This window comes from Salvia miltiorrhiza, chromosome 3 (assembly GCF_028751815.1).
Source record: "Salvia miltiorrhiza cultivar Shanhuang (shh) chromosome 3, IMPLAD_Smil_shh, whole genome shotgun sequence".
Classification (NCBI taxonomy): Eukaryota; Viridiplantae; Streptophyta; class Magnoliopsida; order Lamiales; family Lamiaceae; genus Salvia; species Salvia miltiorrhiza.
Window position 1 is genome coordinate 58,736,937 of NC_080389.1, and position 27,742 is coordinate 58,764,678.

The 27,742-nt window shown below is 33.7% G+C and overlaps 4 protein-coding genes across 12 annotated transcripts; 1 reads left to right on the forward strand and 3 right to left on the reverse strand.

Moving 5' to 3' along the window:
- Positions 1-1,626: 1,626 nt before the first annotated feature.
- On the reverse strand, positions 1,627-4,123 carry LOC131014826 (40S ribosomal protein S18-like). The gene is made up of 4 exons (XM_057942931.1): positions 3,664-4,123; positions 3,407-3,567; positions 1,997-2,185; positions 1,627-1,916 (listed from the first exon to the last, which is right to left on the reverse strand). Exons 1-4 carry the CDS (start codon positions 3,664-3,666, stop codon positions 1,811-1,813), a joined length of 459 nt encoding a protein of 152 aa, XP_057798914.1. The 5' UTR covers positions 3,667-4,123; the 3' UTR covers positions 1,627-1,810.
- A 2,067-nt stretch (positions 4,124-6,190) lies between these two features.
- On the reverse strand, positions 6,191-10,418 carry LOC131014827 (OVARIAN TUMOR DOMAIN-containing deubiquitinating enzyme 12-like). 6 transcript variants are annotated; one of them, XM_057942937.1, is made up of 11 exons: positions 9,753-10,418; positions 8,826-9,177; positions 8,617-8,738; positions 8,371-8,444; positions 7,750-7,804; positions 7,544-7,618; positions 7,353-7,426; positions 7,219-7,267; positions 6,788-6,872; positions 6,560-6,616; positions 6,191-6,487 (listed from the first exon to the last, which is right to left on the reverse strand). In XM_057942937.1, the coding sequence occupies exons 2-11, from the start codon at positions 9,139-9,141 to the stop codon at positions 6,438-6,440; spliced, it is 957 nt and encodes a 318-aa protein (XP_057798920.1). In that variant the 5' UTR covers positions 9,142-9,177; positions 9,753-10,418; the 3' UTR covers positions 6,191-6,437. The 6 variants fall into 6 exon arrangements, with proteins under 6 accessions (XP_057798920.1, XP_057798919.1, XP_057798918.1 ...); XM_057942936.1 differs by having other exon boundaries at positions 9,679-10,014; XM_057942935.1 differs by having other exon boundaries at positions 9,317-10,014.
- An 876-nt stretch (positions 10,419-11,294) lies between these two features.
- LOC131014830 (serine/threonine-protein kinase PCRK1-like) lies at positions 11,295-14,320 on the reverse strand. Of its 3 annotated transcripts, XM_057942941.1 has the most exons (6): positions 13,973-14,320; positions 13,823-13,848; positions 12,882-13,282; positions 12,450-12,710; positions 12,254-12,376; positions 11,295-12,015 (listed from the first exon to the last, which is right to left on the reverse strand). In XM_057942941.1, exons 3-6 carry the CDS (start codon positions 13,254-13,256, stop codon positions 11,491-11,493), a joined length of 1,284 nt encoding a protein of 427 aa, XP_057798924.1. In that variant the 5' UTR covers positions 13,257-13,282; positions 13,823-13,848; positions 13,973-14,320; the 3' UTR covers positions 11,295-11,490. The 3 variants fall into 3 exon arrangements, with proteins under 3 accessions (XP_057798924.1, XP_057798923.1, XP_057798922.1); XM_057942940.1 differs by having other exon boundaries at positions 13,823-14,318; XM_057942939.1 differs by lacking the exon at positions 13,973-14,320 and having other exon boundaries at positions 12,882-13,836.
- A 6,444-nt stretch (positions 14,321-20,764) lies between these two features.
- LOC131014831 (ABC transporter G family member 28-like) lies at positions 20,765-26,877 on the forward strand. 2 transcript variants are annotated; one of them, XM_057942942.1, is made up of 14 exons: positions 20,765-21,259; positions 21,345-21,421; positions 21,829-22,089; positions 22,270-22,333; positions 22,423-22,569; positions 22,680-22,714; positions 22,814-22,887; positions 23,011-23,903; positions 24,105-24,401; positions 24,536-25,030; positions 25,260-25,408; positions 25,563-25,852; positions 25,944-26,077; positions 26,297-26,877. In XM_057942942.1, the coding sequence occupies exons 1-14, from the start codon at positions 21,030-21,032 to the stop codon at positions 26,451-26,453; spliced, it is 3,303 nt and encodes a 1,100-aa protein (XP_057798925.1). In that variant the 5' UTR covers positions 20,765-21,029; the 3' UTR covers positions 26,454-26,877. The 2 variants fall into 2 exon arrangements, with proteins under 2 accessions (XP_057798925.1, XP_057798926.1); XM_057942943.1 differs by lacking the exons at positions 20,765-21,259; positions 21,345-21,421 and having other exon boundaries at positions 21,947-22,089; positions 22,443-22,569.
- The last annotated feature ends 865 nt before the right edge of the window (positions 26,878-27,742 follow it).

Here is a 27,742-nt window from a genome sequence, read left to right on the forward strand (position 1 = left end):
TAAATCCACAAACTATTAGTGAATTTTAGTATTTTTTCAATTCTATAATTAACTATAAAGTTATAGATCAGTATTTCACAACATATTTTTTGAGACGTTAATTGGCTATAAATCCACAAACTATTACTGAATTTTGGTATATTTATATTTAAATTAATTACCTTTAAATAAAGAAATATGCAATTATCTACACAGATTATTAAAATTAAAATTGAAAATCTATTAATTGATACTAAATTAAGTTGATTAATTGATTTAAATATAGAAACTATTTAAACAAATTATATATATATATATATATATTAGTGTAAATAATAATTAAATTAGTTTTTTTTTTTTTTAAACTGCAAGTCATTGATTGCCTCGTATTTTCGAAAATGAGATCTTTACTGATTTCTTACAACAATCTTTTGGGCTAACGATATCTAGATTGATTAGTGATAGAGCTATCAAAACTAGCTTTGGAGCAAGATTGGGCCATAATAATTTCAGCCTTATAGAAGCTGCCCAACACATTTATTAAACCGATTGGCCCAGTAATACTGCATTTAGAAAGGTCAAGTTCAACGCTAAGCAACTAAATCTGAATATTTGTATCGAAAATTCTTTCAATTAATAAACCATTCTTATAACAAAAAATTTCATATTTAAATCCGTTTACTTTCATTAGCAAAAAAAAAAAGGAAGGCTTGAATTTTCATTTGTAAACCAATTACTTTCGTTTATAAAATCAAATCATTCCTTCTGTTACCTAATATTGACTCGAACAACTACTATGCAGTGACCTATTTTGACATAAATAAAATATACAAACACACCTTTAACGAATAAAAGTAGAAATTATAAATAAGTAAAATATAACGGCATAAATACGAATTTTTTCCTTTCCACAGTGGATCAAACTTCATACTATTATTTCTTTGGTGCAACAAATCTGTGAAAGGCGTTGCTCAGTTGTACAGTTTTAGGGCCTTGCAAACTTGGGCTTGTAAACTCCACTTATGGATATGGTAGCCCAATCGACTAATCGGATTTCTCTTATCTTATTTAACTTAACTTGTTTACTATAAATCATTTCGACTCGATGATCGTCGATAGCCTGAATTGCGAAACTCAATTAGTTCAGAAAATAATTTGGTGGGGAACTCTTTCAACCGACGGTTTTCAATAAATATAATGTTCAATTGGATTCATCAACACGAACAAAATTCTCTATTTTATTTTCAAACTTCACCAAAATCTACTAGAGATGAAGACAATACTCATTTGATAACATAAATGTTCAGTAGGAAACCCAACTCGCAAAACAAAACATTCTTAGGTTTAATCTCATATGGTTTGCAGAGATTTCTTCAGCTATAGATGTCTTGATGGAAAACTACGAAGAATAGCAACATATCAAACGCAAACTCAACTCTAATGATTAAATTACGTAATCGCCAAGCCCAATATTAATTATTCCAATTCAAAAAAATTTGGAGACTAGGCAAAGAAAACAGTAATCCAATTCCATACCATGACGTGAAGAAGTATAAATAAGTACAACTAGTTGAAATAAATCCAAACCAAAGTATAGAAACCCTCGCAAAATGCAAAATTAATTACTTTTCTAAAATAGAAAATCAATGAACCAAAGAGAAAAGTTCCTTACCATTGATTTACCGAGTCTTAAAAACCATGATCAAAATTAATATTGGAATCCAAAACAAAGATAACAAGAGCCGGTCATGTAAATCTCTTATAGGCGCTTGCAAAGCCTAAAACAAAACAAAAGTATCCATAACAAAGAGATAAATAGAAAAGATAACGCTCATCGCTTCTTGGAGACACCCACTGTCTTTCCCCTACGACCAGTGGTCTTGGTGTGTTGTCCACGCACGCGAAGGCCCCAGTAGTGACGGAGACCACGGTGGTTTCTGAAAGTAGTGCACACAAATACAATTAGATACAAGCAAGACCTTGATATAAAATAGAGGTATCAAATCTAAAATCATACCTGATCTTCTTTAATCGCTCAAGATCATCCCTAAGCTTCATGTCAAGAGCGTTTGATGTCACCTGGGAAAACTTGCCATCCTTGTAATCCTTCTTCCTGTTCAAAAACCAGTCGGGAATCTTGAACTGACGGGGGTTTGCCACAATAACCATCAAGCTATCAAGTTCAGCAGCAGTGAGTTCACCAGCCCTGCGAAAGACAGTATTAGTTCAGATTACTTGCACCACAACTTGAAGTCTGACAAAAAGTTGAAGGCAAATACAGAGACAACAAAACTCAGATCAATGGAAAATGTCCAACTGTGCGTTTACTTCGGTTGTAAAATTTTCAATGGAAAATGATGGATAAGAAAAGATGAGAAAATATTATCATTTTCTCCTTTTTTTTGTTTACTGAGAGAAAGGGAATGAAAAGAAGCTGCTCGAGAAAATATTACACCCTGCCCGGAGAAAATTTTCTATCATAGTAAACATTTGAAAATGGTAGGAAATGAGTGAAAATATACTTTTTCTCTCATCAAAGTAAACGCACCCTAAGAGTATGAGACCGCTTGATTAGTCTTATAAAAGCAGGAAAATTGATTTCGAAACTAAGCCAAATCTGATTTTCAACCAACCTCATCCATGAAAAAATGGAATTATATATAGTAGCAATAGCTTTAAAATGTGGAAGAATAATAAAAAACATGAGAATAGATGTTCAATATCCATAGCACCGTTCTAGGTATTCAACATGGAAAATTTAGAGACCACAGGGCCATATAGAAAAACATAACTAACTATAATCAGTTAGCAGAAAATGAAAATCAAAATGGTATCAATATGAGGTCAAAAAACCAAACATCAACAGATGGGTCAAATTAATGGACTTGAGCAAAAAAGAAACAAAAACTAAAGCTCCTCGTATTTGTTTATTCCATTTAATAGATTGATATAAATATCATCCCAGCAAGAGATGGCAAAAACTGCCAATAGACAGCTTAAAAATTCAACAACTTCAAATGCAAACCCATTAGTTTTATAATATAGTGGTGCAGCAAAGTACAGATCGTGTGTTTATAATTACAACTACATAAAGGTATCTCAAATTAGCAGAACTAATAAATCATCATTGAAGCATCTCATTTATCTCCACAAAAAATAATTATTAGTCGTATCACAAAATTCCCTCTGCAATGCGATTAGCGAAAGAGTAATAAACCGAACAAATCAACTGGAATAGCACAGAGTTATATTATTGTTGGGGGAAAAAAGTCACATTGAAAATCACATAATGAGTCCTCAATTCCACCTAAACTAAGCGAAACACGTTTCAAGCTAACTTTCAAACAACATACAAAGAGAGCTTTCCGCCAGCACGAACACTGGAAGAGAGAGAGATAGCAAACTGTATCGAGAGAGAAAACCAAACCTCTTATTCATATCAACATCGGCTTTCTTGCAGACGATGTTGGCGAAACGGCGACCAATACCCTTGATTGAGGTCATGGCGAACATGATCTTCTGCTTTCCGTCCACGTTCGTGTTCTGCACACGCAGAATGTGCTGGAAATCTTCATTAGCTACAAGAGACTGCAGCTCGAAAATCAATAGCAATTAGTTACAAATCAAAATGATTACACAATCGTACAGAAAAACAAGCAAAGGAATTAGATCGAAGAAAGGCACCATTTTTAGGGTTGGAATCGAGCAGCTGCGGTATTTTACGTTCTTCGACGGCTGCTCCGCTATGAGTGAGTTTGAGAGAACAGAAACCCTAAATCGTGGTTTTTAATTTATAGCAGATTGAACTGGGAGAATTTGCACTTTAGCCCCGATAATTAGACAAAACTATATTAAGAGGCAGTCTCTTTTACAGAATTTCTTTTGGCGTGGGAGGAGGAGATAATAATCTTGACATTAATTAGTGGTATGCTTACAGAATTTCTTTTGGCGTGGGAGGAGGAGATAATAATCTTGACATTAATTAGTGGTATGCGGCACATAAGGAACGACACAACTGGACCCTATAATCTTATTATGCCCTTTTAAAACATCATCACATAATCTTATTCTGCTCTTTTAAAACATCATCACATACCTCATGGCAACATAAAAATCCCTTTTCATCTACTCTGCAATCAAACTTTACCTACATTTGGCAAAGCTTTTCTTTCTTTTCTTCTTTCGTCAGTGACGGAGCCAGAAATTTACATTGGAGGGGGTTAAACTTGTATGAGAGTTCGGGATTATCCCAACCCAAATTCTATTATAATCTATATTTTTTAGAATATTATATTTAGAAAATAAAATTTTGTAAGTTTTTTATATTATATAAAATAGCTCTAACAAAAATAATAGCATTAAAATGAAGATGAAATTATTTTATAGCTAGAGCCTTATCAAATGAATAATCAAGATTTTGACAAAACTTTTTTTTTTATCTAATGAATACTATTATCTCTTTAAAGTTTTCACCAAAATACCTAGATATTTTTTCTTTCAAATTTTCTATTAGTGTAGAAAGAGTTTTTGGAACTTTTAATTACTTTTTATAGATCAATATTTCACAACATATTTTTTGAGACGTTAATTGGTTGTAAATCCACAAACTATTAGTGAATTTTAGTATTTTTTCAATTCTATAATTAACTATAAAGTTATAGATCAGTATTTCACAACATATTTTTTGAGACGTTAATTGGCTATAAATCCACAAACTATTACTGAATTTTGGTATATTTATATTTAAATTAATTACCTTTAAATAAAGAAATATGCAATTATCTACACAGATTATTAAAATTAAAATTGAAAATCTATTAATTGATACTAAATTAAGTTGATTAATTGATTTAAATATAGAAACTATTTAAACAAATTATATATATATATATATATATTAGTGTAAATAATAATTAAATTAGTTTTTTTTTTAAAAAAAACTGCAAGTTTGAGAGTGGGCTTCAGCCCACCCTAGCCTGCATGTGGATCCGCCACTGTCTTTCGTCATTCTAGATGAACCTGTCCAAATAAAAAGAGAAAAGAAGTGATATATCAAATTTTTTTGATGAGAAAAAAAAAATTATAACAATAAATCAATTTTTTTCCCTCTCAAAAAATTTGATTTATTGTTATTTTTAGATCTTGGTTGGTAGACGAGACGCGCCTTCTTCAAATAGAGGATCTCATATCTGATTTCTAGGGCAATTCAAAGATTTTATTGGATTTGATAAGGGTTAAGTGTTAAATAAATCTTCACTTTAGATTCATTTTAAAATTTCTGCACCACTTTTAAAATGTTTGAATGATGATTTCTACATTTTGATTCGTAGCAATGTAGCGCTGAAAAGATTAATGTCGAAGTTACTATAGATAAAAAATGAAGATGGTGTTAAAATTGTAAAATGTATCAAAACCCGAAAGTGATGATTTTTTTAGCAATTAGTCTATTTCATGATAAATATATAAGAGATTAGTTGATAATATTGTGGATATGGTTACCTGAGACGAGGGCTGCGTTAAAAATCACTAACAATAAAGATGCCAAGATCAATTTTGCCATTTATGATTGTGAAATAATTCAAAGAAGAAACAACTTTTTGTGTTGGAAATTTTGTGGTGGTGACTTCTTTCATGTACATAACATGGCCTATATATATGTGTCAAATACAAGCGCATTTAAATCCTCAAGATTGGATATTTTTTTCTTGTAATCTCATTGTAAATATGAGATTTTATTGATTGTCAAATAACGATTTTAAGGGAAGTTTGCATATACATGGCACTGATCAATGAGTATAAATTACAAAATGGGAAAATACAAAAGAATCAAAGAAGTTAGGAGAAGATTATTGCTCTAATTATGTCCTACTTGTGTAGCTAATTTAATTTAGAGTTATTTTTGAATTATAGTTCGAAATTTTGACTTCGTAGAAACTTTTTAGATCTTTTTTTTTAATAAAAAAAAAACTATAAATTTAACGTGCACTTAAGTGAAATTGCAACTATGTTGTTCACTTAATTTGGCCAAGTTTTTGTTATGAGGAGAAATTGCAACAAACTGTACATTTGAGAAAACAAATTAACTATGAACAAAGTTGCAATTAAACATAATTTTCAATTTTTGATATATATAAAAATTGAATTAATATTTTTATTTATAAAAAATAAATCTAAAAACATTCTCGTACATGGCAGAGGAGAGCAAAGCTAGTAAAATGAAAAGGTGAATATATATTATTACATTGGTGATCATACAAATTAAACTACAATTATGTGTTCCCTACTCCTCCAATTGCATTTCTAGTGGCATCAAAATTGTTATACATATATACAACGGGAGACCAACACAATACCGTGTAATTAGTAAAGATACCATCTTCCATCCATGTACAACAATGGACCAGCTATGATCCCTCCATGCTCCGAAACTCGACATCCGATGCAACGACGCTCTCAGTTCACGTCCACCACGACCTCTTCTTCTTCTTACCACCTTCAACGGGCGACTCTACATACACAATAATGTATAAGAAAAGACACAAAAACGACGTTCGTGAAGAATTTCTTCGACAGTCTTTACCTCCACAAGGATAAATCGAATTGTAGTGCACTTCGGCCCAAAAGCTCAGCAAGATAACTGCATTTAAACAAAGATATCAAGTTTCAACTTATAAGCACATTACTAACCAAAATGACTAAACTGTCCCTTTTGCACTCCTAATCGAACCCGTTGCCCTCAGCCCCGAGTGCAGAAAAGATAAAAAGAGGAAGGCAGAGAATAATGAACATAAAACATAAACAAGCTTACTCCTGTTTGATTTCTCAAATTGTGGAAGAATCTCAATGTAGCACGTATCCTTGAACGAAGTAAGGACAATGATCCTGACGCCATACTGCAACGAAGCAATAGATAGCACAGTTCGTTCAAATTCACTAAGATCAAGAGTCATGCAAGAATGCCACAAAATGGAGACAAGTCAGAGGTGTATGAAATTCAATTTCTTTGGTTTAGTTTGTGTGTGTGTGTGTGTGTTTGTGAAACATATTGGATTACTTTCTAAATGCTTAAATACGCTGTGCTTCGTGAGAAGATGCCCGGCCAAAGAGAAAAAGAACACGGTGAATCATGAACTCAAGTGAATATCCATGTAGAATATTATTTATATTCATGATATCATAAGATGAAAAGGACGATACGAGTATAGCAGAGAGAGTGACGAGCATAATGAGAAATCATACGCAATCAGCAGCAGCCTGCAGTGTGACATGATCTCCCCATTCCCCACTTCTGCATTCATGCAAAGTTGTTTAGAGACGTAGATATAGACGTTTCTCGAAGTGAAAGAGAGCATCGGATTTAGATGGTACTATACTTGCTCATTTTCTTCAAGTAGTCACCGTAAGCCATGGGGACATAATTGGCATACATCTCCGGTTGCGACTTCAGCTGATAGTTGGCACGTAAAGGCAGCATCAGAATATAGATAGGCACGACAAAGTGGCAAGATCGATTTGCTAATTATGATTGTAGAGATAATATGTCATATCTTAATCACAAGCAAACCTGATTGACAATTTGTTCTCTCACAAAGTTGTGATGCTCTGGTGTTCGGTATATTTGATCTGACAGCGAACGGAACTGCAGAAAGAACAACAAAGACACGGTAAGCCACGGACTGGGAAGGATTGTGTATTACAAAGCATAAGAAGGGCCAACTCCAAATCTCAAAAACCATTATTATTTATATGTCGATATATCATGGAACTAACCTGACAGTTACCATCTCCCAGAATTTTGAGTTCGACTAGGTCATATAACTGCAACCTGGTGTGTACACCGAAAACAAGAATAAAAAAATATAAGAAAAGAGGTAATCACAAAACAAGCCATATAAAAATAGATTGGAGAGAACAACATTGCATCAGTTGAGAAACCACCTATACATAGAAAACCTTTTTTTTTGTTGCACACCATTGTCAAATGGATTTCTTTTGGGCCACAGTTTATATTATCCCTCTTTGAAGTGAAAATAAGGAAGGGAAAATGATGTACTTCTCTTTTGTGTAAAATGTGGGAAAAGAAAATAGACATTTAAAGGCATAAATTTTTGTTATCCCTCCTTTTCCCATCCATCAAAGTGAACGCACCCTTAATGTATTACTTAGTTATCCTATTGTATTTATTTTAACAGAATACTCTGCCTCAGTGCCTCTCACAATTTTCCTATTGACAATTCAATTAATTAATATGAGCTCAAGTAACAACTCGTTTGAACCATAAATTTAATAATCCCAAAAATCTCAAGATTTCAAGTTCTTACTGGTATTGCCTAACATAACACAGCTAGTGTAAGTAAAAATAAAAATATAAAATAAAAAGGGAACTGAGACCTATTCAGAAGTCTTTCATGATCCGATGAAACTTCATCAGCGGATGGAATTTCTCCATTGATTTTAGGAACATGCTGCAACAGAAACGAGCACAATATCAAAATCAAGACCAATATTAACAGTAAAAGGAGTTAGGTGGAAAATAATAAGCCACTCGAGCAACAAGACATATCTAAGCTACACATGAAAGAAAACTATCTCGTTGATCACAAAAAAAAAAAAAAAAAAAAAATCGTATGAACTTACAGGAACTGGAACCATCTGATTCAGCCTTTTGCCCATTTCATCATAAAGCGCTGGTTCATCTTCTATCTCAGGCACGCAATCTTGATTAATGTTCTCATGTGATAACTCTCCGGCCTGAAGCCCTGCAAACGCATCATACACAAGCTGAAACAAAGAAAACGGAACAAAACTAATCTACAAAAGGTATCATACAATGGGATATGTCATACCAGAGCTCGAGTGCCATTCTGAATTACCAGGCCAATCGAGAGCAGCACTAGACTCTCCATGATGGTGATCTGCAGTAGACGAAAATTCTGATGGATATGCAGCAGGAAACCTTGAGAAGTCCTCCTGAGGCGCGTGTGTATTATTTTCCTCAAAAGAGGGTTCTGGATTACAAAAACCTTCCGTCACAGACTCGGTCCAAGACAAATCCTTTGCGTAACATGTGACGGTTTCTGGATAACCATTTGAAAGAGAGCAAACATCTATAAGGTGAAAACCATCCCACCTCATATCACGATCCTGCTCATACATAGTCATACTCTACTCTCATATATTATCCGAAGAAAATCCTTGCTGCAGATTAACAGAAAAAACTGTATTTAGTAAGAAATTGTCTCTTTCAAGCAATATGCCCTCCTCATTTCATATCCAAATATCACACAAATGGAATCAAGAAACAGAAAATGAAATAAAGAGCAAATTTTCCATTTACATGATCCATCATCTTCCCAATTGCATTAAATTCTGCCCAAGCTTTGATCTTTTCCACTATCTTGCAAATAGTCTTGGCATACGTAATCAAGTAAACCTAACTTTAATTTGAATTTCTACTTTTGTAACTTCTCACAGTTCATCAAAAATTCAAAGATCCAATTCATCACAGCTATAACCATAAACACCCAACCACCACAAGCCAAAAATCAATGAAAAATCTGTTCTTGGAAGCTCACACGTATTAAAAAATAAAATAAAAAAATCAGCTTTACTAATCAAGAACTCAAAAGCCCAATCCCAGCCTTAAACATCAAGAAACCTCGATCCCGCACAAAATCATTTCGAAAACAAATCCGATACCTTATTTCTCGCGTGCATCTATGCCAAAATTATAAGGGAAGAAGCGTGATCTGTTGTTAATTACTATTACTAACCTTTTGGTACGGAATTGAAGAAACGAACAGGTGCTCCACCGAAAATAAAATTAGAGAAAAAAAATAAATAGGAAAAGTCAATAAAGTGAAACAGTCGAAGGAATGGTGAATTATGGGCGCTGGAATGTGAAAGTAGGCGGCGCGAAAATCCGGTGGCTGCCGACGGCCTGTTCTTGGAAAGCCGTTAAGTGGGCCCGATTTCACGAAATGGATTGGGTGGCGCTTCGCCTCAGTGGAGCCGTTGGATATTGCTACCATTATTTATGTAAGAGAAAATTTATTTACATATTTTTCAGTACTTTAAATGTTTTTTTTATGCTTTAGGAATTTTTATTTAATTTTGGGTCGGTACTTGAGTTTTTTTTTTTTTTTTACATTCTTATAATTGGGTTATTGATTTTTTATTTGTTGTATTAAATATTTTTTTATTAATGTTACGGAATTGATTGAGATTATGAGTAGTTTTAATATATATTGAATTTAGTAGTTTATTTTACAAAATTAGTATTATCAAATAATTTGCTTAACCTTAATTAATGTGTACATTATATTTGTCAAATAAAAAAAAATATAAATTAAATAACGTAATACGATAAACCTCTTCTACTTGGGGAAGTTTCGATTTTGTAGATTAGTAGAATACGTGACGAAAAAAACTATATCGCCATTCGAAAAATATGTGAATGGGATTTTATGATTCCTTTTATTTTATGGGAGAAGATTAAACTTGAAAATTAAAGAATATTAAAAGAGACAATATATTCGTATTTCTGTCTGAATAATTGTTAGGGAGTCAAGATATAATTTATTTTAATTATGGATGTTTATTTTAATATATATCATAACTAAAGAATATTACTATTATAAAATAAATTTAGCATATCTAAAATAAAAGGCTTAAACATATATAAAATTTCTTAGAAGATAAAAGGCTTAAATATTAAACATGTATATATCTATATTTATATTTATATTTTATAGTGTAAAAAGAAGCCGACATCACATAATAGATCTCCACGTTACTTAATGAAGGCGTGGAGTACTCAAATTTCCCCAAGTGTAAAAATGTGATGTTGATAGGAGTGACTTATAAACTTTAAATTGATTGATAAAGTTGCTTGATTCCATAAGATAAGAATTCCTCTTTTTCTCAATTAAGAGAAAATATCACGTACTAAATCTAACATGTAGCATAAATATATTAGTTATATTGAAAATGAGCTAGCATCAAAGTAACCTCATATTTAGTTTGTATGATTGAGGTCGTAATGAATAATTCGATTCATATTTTAATCATCTAATCAATTAATTATTTATCACTTTGAAATAAAATAAATTATTTAATCACATCTTTTAATCATATCAGTCTTACTTATCTCATTTATCAAATTATATTTATCCCAATGAAAATACTATATAATTTTTTTATATATATTACATAAGTAAATAAAAAAAGTTAAAGACGGCACGACGATGGACTCGAACTCAGGATCTCAGGTCTTAAACATTAACCACCTATTACTTCGCCAATACAAGCACGTAAGAAAATACTATATTTGATTTCATATTCTATTGCATGAGTACACGTCAAAACGTAATGAAAGATTTGTACAAGCATATTTTATTTACATTTTTGAAAACCAAAACTTAGTTAAAATTAACAACTTGAAACTATAAGAAAATCTCCCTTGGTGTGCATGTGCATGATCTCCACCATCACTTTCTCATACAAAAACAGTCAAATCTCTTGACTCGCCACTTCTCTCCTCCACGACCTCCAGCTCAAGCACTTGTGATCTCCCTTGATGTGGTCAAGAATCCTCCTCTTGAGACGTTCTTGCAAAGATCGGCCGTTGTCAGGCGCGAGAAGGGCGCGCTCGAACGAGGCATCCGGGCTCTGATCAGTGCTCATCGCTTTGACAACATGGTTAACCATCTCCAGAACTTCACTCATTCTAGGCCGGTTCTTGGGGTGCCTAATGAGACACCGGTTGGCGATGGCTGCGAGCTTCTGAGCGGACCTGACGTCGTACTTGCCGTTGAGACGAGGGTCGATGATCTGCTCGAACTTCTTCATGTCCGAGAGGTGTGGCCTCACCCAATCCAAGAGCTTCTGCTCATCTTTTGGCCGGTTCCTGTCAAAGGGGCGCCTCCCCGTGATGAGCTCGTACAGGAAGATCCCGTAGCTCCACACGTCGCTCTTGGCTGTCAGCCGCCCCGTCTGGATGTACTCCGGTGCAGCGTATCCCACGGTCCCCACAACCTGTTGTTGCACATCAAATGCATCACCAAACATGCTCTTGCAATGTAGGTCATGTTAAGTAAAAATATGCATACTTGTGAGATTTACTCTGTTCTTCCCTCACTAAGTGTTCTATTTGAAAAATGAATTTGGTCCCTCACTAAGAAGTAAATCACTATAAGACCAGTTAGCCAGAGCAGAGGATTGAAGCTATATCATGTTCAATGGTCATTCATCAAGAGAGAGAGAGAGAGCATACAGCAGTAGACACATGACTTAATCCATCTGCAGGGCCTAATTTGGCCAACCCAAAATCTGAGAGCTTAGCACTCCACTGCTCATCCAAAAGAATGTTTGATGACTTGAAATCTCTGAAGATAATCTGCACAAAATCCATCTCTTTATGAAGTTACGCCGCGAGAGACAGAGTTGTGTTGAGGCAAAAGTTGATGTACCTGAAATTCCATGCCCTCATGAAGATATGCTAGTCCCTTTGCAGCATCCTGAGCTACTTTTAGCCTAGTGGCCCATGGCAGAGGTGCGTGAAATCGACTTGATATATGATCCTGCACGCTCCGATTTGGCATGTACTCGTACACCAGAAGGCGTTGGATCCCTCTCTCGTCGTCTTCAGCACAGTAGCCTACGAGCTTCACAAGATTCGGATGATCAACAATGCCAAGCACATTCACTTCTGTCACCCACTCCTTGTGCCCCTACACGAACGCGTAAGGAATCAATTTTTCATTGCCAAGAACTCGGCCTCAAATGAACAAACAAGATCATGATTTTTTACAAAGTTCCCTTTTGAAGAATTCATCAGTTTGGTACTCAAACAACATCTTTGTTTTACCTCAATGCAATAATGTTAGGAGAAGATGGCTTGCCTGTAATCCTCTGCTGCTGAGCTGTTTAACAGCAATGTCAATCCGTTTACTCGAATCTGCCTTCTCCCTCAAAACGCCCCTATACACGGGCCCAAACCCGCCCTCTCCAAGCATGAGGGCGCGGCTGAAGCTCTTCGTTGCAGCTTTCAGCTCTGCAAATGTGAACACCCTGAGGTTGCTGTGCTTCTGAGACAGGCTAGCGAACGAGATCTTAGCAGACGACGCGCTGCTTATGTCTGATACGTTCTCCGACCCTAGTTTTCTGACATCAAGATCCGTGGACGTGGACATGGACGTGGACGAGCCACCTGATGCGAATTTCGTGGTCTGTGGCTCATCAGTATTATGACCATTGGAGAAGTGAAAGCACCTCATATTCTTCAACAACAAACAACTGCTAACTGCAGATAAAAGCCGAGGCCAAAATCTATCATAGTTTAGATTTAAACTTACATAATTCTTGATTGAAATTTATGGAACAGTTTTATGGAAATAGGCATTTTTTATCCTATAAATGAGTCAAAAACAGAAAAACAAGAGCTGCACAACAAAATAATCATTTCATCAATTGCCTACATATATATAATATCAAGGAAATTTATGGAACAATTTCTTGAAAAATAGGCATTTTGTTCCTATACATGAGTCAAAAAACAGAAACGCAAGAATTGCAGCACAAAATGATCATTTCATCAATCATATATATGTGGTTTAGCTCTATAGGCATGGGGAGCAATATCATTAACAATCATAACAAAGAATTCCCACAAAAATCATCACTAACAAAACTTCTCTTGCAAACCCTCTTTTCTTAGTCACCAAAACTTCAAATCATGAAACTATATAATCATATAAAAAACATAAAGAAAACCAAAACCCATATTTCTAAAGATAGAAATACGTTAAAAAAAAAGATTCGAGTTTGGAGAGAGTCTGCTCACCTGTAAGTTCCAAAGCAGCAATATCTCTGTGATTTTCGTAGATAATTTGTAATGAGAATATTAATTAGTGGGCCTGTCCTAAAAATGAAAGCAAGAAAAATTGAAAAACAAGGAATTAAAAGAAAAATGCATGTGTGGCAACGAGGATACCATGATGTGTGGGAAGTCAATGGTAGGCAGCTGGAGTTTTGCTCACCAACTTCTACACCCCCATCGATAACAACATTGCATCAAGGAGTGATGAATCATGGAGCATACATTTTTAAAACAAATATTTGGACAAAGACAAAAAGATTATTCTTTTTCTTGTTTTGGGACCATGATTTGAGACGACAAGGCTTTTGCTTTATGTGGAAGGAATTAATTTGGTTGAAGATGAAATCATCTGAATGTGAAATGCCATTTTCATACCAAGCAAGAATCAAGACAAAACAAAAAGATGCATCAAGAGAGAGAGAGAGAGAGGTGTGTACTACTTGGAAATGGAAATTGGGCACTACTAAAATTGGATACACATTTTGTCTATTCAAATACTGTAAAGATTGCATTTTTGGAATCCTTCACACTAAAATTGGTAGTATCACAGATAGAATATACCTTGTCACCTGGAAATTAAAAAGTAAATTTAAAATTAAAAAAAAATGCTTTCTTCAGGATTCGAACCCAGGTTCTATATTCATCCAACAAGATGATGCATCCACCGTAAATCTTGATGATCGAATGGCTGAAAATGGTTCTCCGTTCTTTTTTTATTTATGGTTCTTTCTTGAACCTCTCCCTATATATATATATAACCTGAATTTGTTATAGTTTGTTAAATTGGTCCGATCAGAATTGATGGTCGATTTAATTTTGTTCAGGCATTTTTTTTTGTCAAGAAATCTAAATCGACTCAATTACATGATTTGCATATTATTGCAAGTGAATATATATGAGTTTACCTTGTATGCATTGAAGATAACTGCAGGCTCGTTTTATCATGAACACACAATTACACAAAATCAATTCGATGAGTCAACTATATTTGACATTTTTTTTTCAGCTTTGACATTTAGTAGTGTAATTAATAGCTCTTGAAATATTGGTTTTTAAGAAATCGAGTTTGACTAACTTTAATTGAAAAGTGGTGTACCGATTGACATTTAGCTGGAATGAATTAATCTGGAATTTTGTAAGTCTTTTACTTATGTAATAGTTGTAATTAATGCACATGGAACTACTACATGAATAATATATTTTACCTTTTACAATAGTTTCAAATGTAACATATGATCAAATACAATAGTATGACGTATAACTATATAATTGTTTCACTTTTTTTTATTTGCGTTCGCTCCCATTAAATTGATTTTTTTTTTAATTATTATTATCATAGAGTGGATTTTATTGCATTCACATATATATAATTTTCATACCGTACATGTTATATAATCTTCTCTAGTCATTTTATATTGAACTCTACATACATATACGTATATATATTAATTAGAATCCTTAATTGCTCTACGATGTACACTTAGTAAATCCGCATGCGAACACTGTTACCTATCATCATGTTTTATATATTTCTCAAAAAAATCATCATGTTTCTATATATTGATATTTAATTTAAGACAAAGATTAATGTGGTGAAGTAGGAGAACTAAAATTGTTCCAATAACTAAATAATCATTTACTGCTACGGCCAAGAAAATATTGATACTCTAATTCTTTAGTAATTTATTCAGAAAGTGTTAATTAATCAACCTTTAATTTAATATATAGGTTGACTTTTTCTTCCTAAGTCGAGAATATATTGACGAAATGGAACACCTAATTAAGGCTAAGAATAAATAAAAGCATGGATTATTGGTGATATATAATAGAAGACAAATTTCCACGAAGATGACATTTGACTCACCCAAATATACTTATGTTCTAATTTCTCAAATGAACAAACTCAAATGACATATTAGAATGCTGGCAAACTGCTAGTCTATTAAACTATCTTATTAGTACACAATATAATTTTTACTTAGAAAATTCTAGATATCTTTGAAGTTGCAAATGAATTGTATTTAAATTAAATGCACATCATACTATTATTATGAAATAACATACTAATGTGTGTGACGTTGTATCTATATATATATATATATTATTGTATGCATTTACCGTGGACATTTGAATGAGCAGTGTATTAAATATGACTTGAACTATTATTTAATTAATGAAATAACATTTAATAATGAGCATGTATGATGGTATTTGTGTAGGAAATTATATAGTGTGTACGCGTCCCTTGCATTTTAGAAAATAATTCTTCAGCCGCAGCATTGACAAACAATGCACAAATGTCAGCGTTGTAGGCTTGTAGCAATCAAATATTTATAAACTGATTTTATTTATAGAGCCTCAAAATAAATAATTAATGGCCCCTTCTATTTCTTGCTTACAAATATCGCATTTTTATCACAGTTGGGCATTTACGCGGCAGGGTTACAAGTAGGGATGTCAATCGGGCCAGCCCACCGGGTTTTCGGGCTAGCCCTATCGGGTTCCGGGTTAGTCGGGTGCGGGCTAATCGGGTTGGAGATTTTTTCGGATTGTAAATCTTCAACACTAACCCTAAACTTTCGGGTTTCGGGCTAGCCCATCGGGCTAATCAGGTTAAAGGCGTAAAAATAAAATTATCATTTGTATTTTATTATTCCTAATGATCTAATGTATAATGTATAAAATATACATAGATATTAAAGATATAAATTATATAGCAAAGCATGAAATGCAAAAATATAAGATATTCAAGATTACATAAACAAAATTATATTAAAATGAGATAGTAAAATTTAACATGTATCAATGCACTAGAATCAATCTGGATTATTACTGAATAATTAGTGGATTTGCCATGCACGTCTCATTGACAGAAAAAAAAATAAAAAAAATTGGTATCACTTTAAAATGAGATACTAATAATTAATTTCTAACTAATGAGATACTAATAATCAATTTCTACAAAAAATCCGTAATCAATTTCACTTTTTTAATGAAATTGCACACACACACATATATATATTCTAACTAATTAATTTCACTTTTTTTAATGAGGCTACATATATATTTAAGCAAATACCATAGATCTAAACATAGCAGAAGTTGTAACTGGATGCATCAGTCACAATTCCGTCAGCCCACCGGGCCAGCCCATCGGGTTTTCGGGCTAGCCCTATCGGGTTCCGGGTTAGTCGGGTGCGGGCTAATCGGGCTGGAGGTTTTTTCGGGTTGCGATTTTTCAACCCTAACCCTCTAATTTTGTCGGGTTATTCGGGTCGACCCACGGATTTCGGGCTGTATTGACATCCCTAGTTACAAGCCCCCACGTTTCAATGCTTTTGTTGGGTTTTGTAATAATCTACATACTTTATTATTATTATTATTATTATTATTATTATTATTATTATTATTATTATTATTATGAGAAACTATATCATTTTTGGCACACCATAGATTTTGAACTTCTATTTACGATGGGTACAAACTAATACAATATTGAAAAGGAAATATTCAATTTAGAATTGAGTTTAGATCAATTTTAATGGCGTTTTAATTTGCAAAACAAAGAAAAATCAATGTTATTTTATATGCAAAATTTCAAATCAAATCATGAAAATTAAATTAATCATCCATTAAATCTTCACATTTTGTCAATTATAGTTATAAAGTATTAATTTCGATTTGCACAAATATAAAACATAATCTGTAGTTGTTAATTTTTTGGAGAACACAAATGTTTAAATCGAAGCAGAAAAAAATAAAAACAAACAAACAAACAGGCCCAATGAGCAATCCAGATTCTAAATATATTGCTTCAGCAACTGTGGAAGTCCATTTAGTAAGGCCCAAATATTATTCCTTGATGAATAATTTGATTTTAGTGAACTGGGCCTTCTGATTTCTAATTTTGTAGTATCGGTTTCTAATGCGGGTCAGATTCAAATTTTATTTATTTATATTTACGTGTGTTTTGTAGATAAATTTTAATTTTTCACCGTTTTACGTAGCACTAGTATATCCATATCTATACATTGTACGCCAAAAATTAAAAATAAATGATATATTTAAATAAATAAATATATTAAACAAAATCAAACTATATATATTTTAAGAAATAAATCAATATTTTCATACACGAACATAAATAAAAGATTATAAGAAATAATGAAAAGAGAGAATATAAAATGTTTTCAATATTTCATAACTTATTCGTTTTAAATTCATTTTTTATGATTTTTATACTATATTAACTTTTTTTGTGACAAACTTAAACTGAAGATGCATATTGAATATTTTTTTTCATAGATTGAATTTGATGATGTTTAGAAAATAATTTTGAAAAGAGGGAAAAAAATTGGTAGAAAAAGATATAGAAAAATAGTGGAACAGTGGAGGAAGAAAAGAGAAAATGAAGGAAACAATTTTATATACTCACTCCATCCCGTAAAAGAGTATGTATCACTTGGGGAATGTTACATGTTTTAAGAAATATTTGGTAGTTAATATATTGAGTGGAGAAAGAGACCACTACTTTTTAGAAAAAATGATGTGTGTGGTCATATCCAAAAATGAAAATAATATTTTTTTTATAAAACGAACGAAAATATATAAATGATACTCACTCCATCCACAAAGATTGTGTGTTTTCATTTTTTAGAAAAACAATTTATACTTTAAATCTCATTCACACTCAATATTTATAAAATATCGTCCTTTACTTTTACAATTTGGTGGGCTCAATACTACCCTTTAATATTAAAATCATATTTTCTAAATTTTTTTATTAAAATTCGTGCTTTTCATTTCACCACACACTCTTTAGTCTTTATGTACGGAGGGAGTATACCAGAGTATTATATAGATGTCCAGATGTCCTCAAAATACCCATAGGTGACGGTCTCGACCTTCACAAAATTACTCCATAAGTTAAGATAATATAGTGTTTTGTTTTCACCACTTTGTTGTTTCAGCGATCTCGTCATAAAATGATAATATTATAAATAAATACTCCACAAGTTTGCAATTAATTTATACGTGGTAGACACATAAATGTAATTAATTTATCTATCCGCTTCATAAATGGGATGGGAGTGGGACAGCCCAAATTTGCAATCTCTGTTTTGAAATGATCCACAAGTTTCTTATTTTCAAGTTATTAGTAAGAGCCATTGTGAAAAGAGGAAGCCGGTGTATAAAATAAACAATGAAACAATAATTTTCAACTATCAAAATCGAAACATCTATCGAATCTATACTAATAGAAAAAAAAGTCTAAGGCAGTCTAAGGAACAACTTATAGATTGCTTATTTTATCTTTATTAGTATTTATTATTATATTTATAAAATATAAATCTATTTTGATATATATTTATTTATCACCCAAATTTATAAAGAATACTTTATATCTACAACTATTGATAAGACTTATAAATAAATATATTCATTCAATAAATTATCTAATAAAAATAATAAATTAATAGATTTAATAATAAATTACCAATTAAAATAATATTAATTACACGTACAACGTATGTTCTTTCTGCTAGTTTTGTAAAATGCATCCAACCCATCTTGATATCTTGGTTAAATTTATAGCCTGAAATGAATTAAATTATAATTTTGATTGAAATTTTAGGTGTACAAAAATGAAAGTCGCCAATCACAAACTTACAACAAGATTGGGTTATAACTAGGATTCCCAAATCCCTATCCCAATTAAAGAAATAAAATTATTTTAAAATACAGATATGATTTAGCAATATGGCATGGAAATGGGGACAAATGCAGCTATCTTAGTTAATGAATGAAAAGACATGTTAGCATTGAATCCGGCCTCCATTTGCCATATGCACATGGACTTCACTTCATAACTATGTCGATGCTTCAAAACCATCATCTTTGACAAATTCAACTTCTTTCTTTGGATATTATATAGTATGAGATTTAATTAGAAGAAAGTTATTTTTGCATGTTTTATTTTATTCTTCCAATATTCAAGAACTTAAAGATATTATACATTCTCACTTAAATATAGAATAAAAATATTGGGACATGTCATCATATTGTTTCCCTTTTTTAATTCTAATCTAGGAGGACGATCATTGGTAATTGAACCCGGATCACCGTTTACAAAGAAGAATAATTTGGATATTCTAAAAAGGATTATTAATAAATTTTTGTCCTAATTATAATTTGTATAACGTACGAAATCTTCTACTAGTCAATGACATATTTTATAGTCTTTTCACCACCAAAGTAGCATTTGTCTTGTAGTCTTCTACTAGTCCATGATCGTATTTCCAAATTTGGAATCATGTAAAACTTGAAGAAAATTCATAGGTAATACTACAAAGATTCGTTTGTGACTTGATTAATAGAATGAACGACCTTATAGTTATAAGTTATAGTTTTATCAATGGAAAATGGTTCTAATGAGATTTCTCATATATAATGAGATATTAGATTAATTTATAGGTGTTTTTTTAGGGGAATTAATTTATAGGTGTTGATTTAATGTCTAGAGAGAATTTTTTTTGCATGTATTCAAATATTGAATGGAGCGAAAATGTTACTATTTTTTTGAATATCATTATTCAACATTATATACTTTCTTATTCAATACTATATACTGATTTATTCATTATTTTCATTTCTCGCCAAAAATTACAATCTCACTAAAACCAAACCTTTTTATCAATATATTTATATATATTGTAAATTTGAGTTTAACATCTTCTAGCTCGAGCTATGAATATGAATAAAGTAACAATGATAGATTGCAACTTTAAAAGTTTTTTTATGTTATATTCAATGTGGTAAGAGTATTTGTTTTAACAAAATACAAAAATCTATTGGCACTCATTATTTTACCTTCTTCTATCATGAGTCATGATTAGTACGTGCTTGAATTGAAACAAAATGAAAAAAAAAAAAAAAAAAAACTAACAAACTTTTAGATTATACAGCAACATAAAATATTACTAGTAAAATATTATGCTAAAAATTAAAATCGTTGAAGCGCTGAGCCTGCAGGCCAACTTTGTTCTGAACATGTGTGTAGCCAGTGTAGGTAGTTGCTCACCACTAAACTAAACTAGTCTACTGCATTTGCATCAACAATCTGCATTTGGTTTTGCTCCCAAATTGCACAATTCTTGGGCTGCCGAAAAGAATGAGCTTGAAGCTTCTGTGCCGCTCCAAATTGAAGTTTGATTTATGCGTCTGCATTTGCACACTCACAATCCTCTTGCCGTCCAGCTTGGTGCAGTGCCAATTGGATCAATTCACTCCGCCGTCTTTTGGATCTCCCACACAACTAGCTTACGCCGGTCTTTATAATCTCACCTCCGCTATTCTCTCCAGCAAACTTGTTCAAGATTACAGCTTTTGCATCCAGAATACGTATTCCCTTTTCCCCATCTTCCTCTTTTTCTTCTATTTTTATCCAAGAAATGCAGGAAAATGAGTGTATTTATTTATTTTGAAGGGAAGGTGAATGGAATACAGCTTTCAATTATTCGTCGGATTTGAGTTTCTTGACCGCTTGCATCGCCAAAACTGGAGGTAATTTGCCTTTTTCTTTGTTTCCTTTCAAGAAAAAGAGTCATTTCGACAATTTTCTTTCTTGTTTTAAGTTAATAGTATGATTTAATAGATTTCATAAGATTGCGTCTCTTGTTAGTTGACCGAGTCTCAGAGAGATTTTTTTTTAAACGTTAGTCTCAGAGATTTGGATATGTTCAAAAACAAGGAGGATTTGGAGATGGATTTAGTTCTGATTTCATGTTGCTAAATTCATCGCATTAGTGAACAAAAGTATATCATCTTTGCTTTAGTTTTGTAGTTAAGCCTCACCAATTTGTGATCCAATTTTAAATTTGTTAGGTTTCTAATCTTATGCAAGTATCTGGATGCTTATTGTTCTGTTTAGTAGCAATTCTGTCTTCTGATGCATTGGTTGTTAATGGCAGATGTTACTCAACGCTTCTGCACAGCAGCTGAAGCTGAAATATATTTTGGTAACTTGAAAAGTGGAGGGAATTCCCTGAAGTTTAACAGGAACTGTAATTCCTCCCATTGGGCGGAAGGGTGTGAGCCGGGATGGGCATGTGGCCTAGACAACGATGCTCCGGTTGACCTAAAGAATTCCCGAGATATACCACCAAGAGGTTCTGACTGTGATGCATGTTGCGAGGGCTTCTTTTGCCCTCAAGGCCTCACTTGCATGATGCGTATGTCTTTTACTTGCCCTTTTCATTGGCAGTTTAATGCTTCCCATATCCTACACTTTGCTCATATAAATTTCGTTTTTTAAATCTATTGCTTTGTGCATATAGCATTGAGATATTATTTGCTTCATAAATCCATTATCATATAAACTCACAGTTAAACATTTTCCTTGGATTTTGTAGCCTGCCCATTGGGTTCCTATTGCCCACTTGCTACATTGAATGCAGAAACAGGGAGATGCGACCCGTAAGTTAGATTCTTGATTATAATTCTTCTATGGTCCTTGTCCTCTCCTATGCCGTGTGCATTACATATTGATTCTAACAACTCTTCAGATACACTTACAAACTTCCAGCAGCAATGCCGAATCATACTTGTGGTGGTGCAAACATGTGGGCAGATGCTCGCACAAACAGCGAGGTTTTCTGTTCTGCTGGTTCTTACTGTCCAACAAGTATCGAGCAGTTGCCATGTAGCGACGGGTACTGATTTCTGTCCAAAAACTGTAGACTGCTCTTATATTTTCTCACTTTGGATCCACAGAGCTGATCACTAGCGTTATAATGCTAATATATCGCTTTCATATTTTCAGGAATTACTGTCCGAAAGGCTCGACTGACGAGAAGCGTAAGTTACTTGATAGACCAAATGAAAGTGTGCCGTATCATCGTATTCTCTTCGTGTTTTTGTGATGTTTGAGATATGAATTGCATGCTACATATACAGGGTGCTTCAGGTTGACTACATGTAATTCCAAATCAGAGAGTCAAAATATTCATGCATACGGAGTTATGCTCATCGTAAGTGTTCTTTGTATTTGTTTGCTGTAAGAACTTGGCGCCTTTCCTTTGGCTTTGATTACGCCCCTCGTTTCCCTTTGTCAATTTCGAGCAACTTTTCTGATATGACCAGCTTTCATGTAGGCTGCATTAAGTACTCTTCTACTAATCATATACAATTGCTCCGACCAAATTATTACTACACGAGAAAGAAGGTATGCAAAATCAAGGGAAGCAGCTGCAAGAACTGTGAAGGAGAAAACACAAGCACGTGCGAGGTGGAAAGTGGCAAAAGAAGCTGCTAAAAAGCATGCCATTGAATTACACTCTCAACTTTCTGGCAGATTCTCCAAGAAGACCATGCCAAATCCAGATCAAGTTAAAATATTGAACGATGTAGAAAGTGAAACAGCAGATGACTCCGAGCTGTCTAGCGCTCAACCTGAAAGAAAGAGAACGGAAGCCAGCCATTTGTTGGGCATACCACATGGAAAGGAAGATAGCTACAGTAGTAGTTTTGATGCTTCTAATTCCGAGCATAGGAATACAAACATCAAGAAGAAAATTCCAAAAGAGAAAGAAATTCATACACGCAGTCAGATTTTCAAATATGCGTATTCACAGCTCGAAAGAGAGAAAGCTCAGCAGCAGCGAAACAAGAACCTTACCTTCTCTGGTGTGATTTCAATGGCAACAAACAGTGACACCAGGAAAAGGCCTCTGATCGAGATTGCTTTCAGAGACCTAAATGTTAGTCTCAAAGGAAAACATAAAACTCTGTTGAGATCTGTCACTGGGAAGATAAAACCTGGCCGCATAACTGCCATCATGGGCCCATCGGGAGCTGGAAAAACAACTTTTCTTTCTGCTCTGGCTGGAAAAGCAGTCGGATGCATGGTTGATGGCATGATTTTAGTGAATGGGAAGGCAGTTTCTATCCACTCTTATAGGAGAATCATTGGTTTTGTGCCACAAGATGATATTGTGCACGGAAATCTGACTGTGGAGGAAAATCTATGGTTTAGTGCACGATGCAGGTAAATAAGAGCTCCTCTTCAGAATTCTCCCTTAAATATTATATTCATATTTAGTTGCAGAGAATTATAACCTTCAAAGCCTTAAATGCATCTCCTAATTATGTTAGGTCTTATATTTCTTATTCTCTCCTCTTGTTGTTATTAAACGGATTGCCAGATGAAATTCTATATTAATTGCATTTACATTTTAATATTTTGAAGACTATCTGCAGATTTACCAAAGCCGGACAAGGTTCTTATCGTTGAAAGGGTCATTGAATCCTTGGGATTGCAGGCAATACGCGGTTCCTTAGTTGGAACTGTGGAGAAACGAGGTATCTCTGGAGGCCAGAGGAAACGTGTGAATGTTGGTATTGAGTTGGTGATGGAACCATCATTGTTGTTCTTGGACGAACCCACCTCTGGGTTGGATAGCTCGTCTTCCCAACTACTTCTTCGAGCATTAAGGCGAGAAGCACTGGAAGGGGTAAATATCTGCATGGTTGTCCACCAACCAAGGTAAGGATTAGGATTTACCTTCATAGATAATAGATTTTTTTCTTTTGTTAATTGTTGAAGAACTATCCAATTTGTTTAGAAATTGAAGTTCAAAACTTTCCTTGTTTATTTAGAATTTATTGTTTTTATTGCAGCTACACATTGTTTCGGGAGTTTGACGATTTGATACTTCTAGCAAAGGGAGGCCTTACTGTCTATCATGGACCCGTGAAAAGGGTCGAAGAATATTTTTGTGGTCTTGGCATCGTTGTTCCAGAGCGTGTCAATCCTCCAGACTACTTTATTGACATTTTGGAGGGGATGGTAAAAGCGAGCTCAAGCTCTGACGTAAGTTACATGGAACTTCCAGTTAGGTGGATGCAACATAAAGGTTATCCTATTCCTCCAGATATGAGAACTAGTGCTACTGCTGGATCTACTATGTCGGCTATCAACATTGATGATCATAGTCATGACTTTGACGATTCTGTCGTGGAGGAACAATCCTTTGCTGGGGAAGTGTGGCAAGATGTTAGAGCAAATGTGGAGAGGAAGCGTGATGCCATAAGACACAACTTCCTGAGGTCAACAGACTTATCCTACCGAAGAACCCCAAGTGTTCTCCTGCAATATAAGTACTTCGTTGCTCGGTATAAAATCTGAAAATCTCTTGAAATCTGATATTTAATAGCTCTAAATTGGTTCCTTAACTTTTCATTTAGTCATGCGTAAGGAGGACAAGGACCGGCTTTGAAAATATTGTTTGTTTCTGTTGTACCTGAAAACTATTGATGCTTTAAAATTGTGTTTTCTATTTATCTGTTAATTGTTTATCTCCATGAAATTCACTCTCATTTTTCTCTCTAATTAATATCACAGGGTTGGTATGCAGCGACTGCGAGAGGCAAAAACACAAGCAGTAGATTATCTGATCCTGTTGATTGCCGGAGCTTGCTTGGGCTCGCTCACCAAAGCGAATGATGAAACCTTTGGTTTTAGTGCTTATACGTATACGATTATTGCTGTTTGTAAGTCACAAACCGTCCGTTTCTTGTACCAGTGCTGATAATTCATCTATTATGAATCAAATTTCACTTCAACAAGATTGTAAAAGTGAGAGTTCACACCTTTATAGATCAAGAATTTTGGCTGTTGACTTAGAATTTTGTGTACCTATTTCAGCTCTCCTTTGCAAGATCGCGGCTTTGAGGTCGTTTTCTCAGGACAAGTTACAATACTGGAGGGAAAGTGCTTCTGGCATAAGCAGCCTAGCCCATTTTGTGTCCAAGGACACCGTTGACATGTTCAATACACTTATAAAACCCGTCGTCTATCTCTCAATGTTTTATTTCTTCAGCATTCCACGGTCATCCTTTGCATTCAACTATGTCGTCCTGCTGTGCCTCGTTTATTGTGTAACCGGTATTGCATATGCGTTGGCAATCTTTCTTGAACCCGGTCCTTCTCAGCTGGTAACGAGCCCTTTTCTTACCAGGTCCTATTAATTTGAGATTTGAGATCCACTGATCATGATAGTACTGACCTCTCACTTAACTTCTTCAGTGCTCAGTGCTGCTTCCTGTGGTGCTGACCCTCATTGCGACTCAAGTGAATGGAACCAACATCGTGAAAGGCATAGCGAACTTCTGTTATCCGACGTGGGCTCTAGAAGCATTCGTCATTGCAAATGCTGAGCAGTAAGACACCTTGCAACACCATCTATTTGTCTAGCTGTTGAAACCTATGCAGACATCCTCGGATGAGTGAGAAACTAAGGGTGTTTGAGTACTAAATGGTTGCAAATCGAACATTCTTTTCCATCTCAACATAAATGTTAATCTTATTTTCTGCAAACGAAGTCTGTGTCTGTTCATTTGCATCTCAACTGAGTTGATAGGTTATGCTCCGCTTTGAAGGTACTTTGGCGTGTGGCTTCTAACGCGTTGTGGGGCGCTGCTAAAGTACGGCTACAACGTGCATCACTGGGCTCTCCGCCTATCGTTCTTGATCCTCTGTGGTGCAGCTTTCCGCGTCATAGCTTTCATTGGCATGGTAACTTTCCAAAAGAGGTGAAGTTTTTCAAGGTAAGTTGTACACTGTGGTGAATAGAAAGTCTTGGAATACACGACTCCGATTCTGATTCCGACGCCGGAAGTGGCTTTCGGAAGAAGCAAAGCCGGCATCTGGTCCTCACTGCACATTGCTGATGTTTACTTGTTTGAGAGAGGGCTGCATGCATGATGTGAACCACACTGTTGTATTGTGTATGTGATCTCATCTCTTAGAAGAATTTTGGAGTGTTTTGTAGAAAACCAAGTTGCATGACGAGGAAAACCCATAGTGTATATATATATATATATATAGTGTGTATTTATTCAAGATTGCATTTTAGAAGAATATATAGTGTGTATCCATTCAAGATTGCATTTAGAAGAATATATAGTGTGTACAACTTATGTTTTTATAGTATAAGACTGCATTTATTTTGATGGATAAATTTATCTTTGAAAAAAGATGAATAATAAAAATTTATGTCTTTAAATGTCTCCTTTCTTTTTCCACATTTTACACAAAAGAGAAGTTCACTATTTTTAATAGTCCGTCGAATAATATTAGTAAAATTATTAAAATAACACTTTTAACTTGTAATTTGATTCTTCAGTGTATACAAAACATAGTCATTTTACAAATCGTTTCTTGACCAAGTGATATTTGTCTCTATTTATATCCTTTTTAGTTTTTATCAAGAAAACAGAATTCTTCATTCTTGTAGCCAGGAAAAAATATATAATACGAATACTTCCTTTGTCGCCAAGAAAAAAGAATAAGTCAAATTGAGAACTATAACAAAATGTAGCTTAAATTGGGATACATCAACTTCTGAGAAATTGTAAGTTGTAATAGATGGCACCTAAAAAAATGTATAATTCATTTGTGTTAGACTATTCTCCCATTAAATCTATTATTGGCTTCGTGTACAAGACTTTAAGGCCAAAAGCGAAGTCATAGGCAACCTTTTGATCCAAATATCATTAATTTGTAATAAATATTTGACTGTTTAAATTTGATACTTTAAATTATAGAGGGTATACAAAGTAAGAAATATAAACATACTCGTATGCACATAGTGCCTAAAAATTATATGTTCGAGATTAATTGAAATATGGAGTAAATTATTATCCTAAATATGATGGTTACTGAAAGTATATTATATTTTCAAGATTAACACTCACAAGTAATTGCAACTAATATTTCAAAACAAGAAAAACAAAATGCATATATATATATATATAGAACATATTTATCACGATTGCATCGCAAGTGGAACCGAAGACGAAGATTTTGTCTGAAAATAACCAATA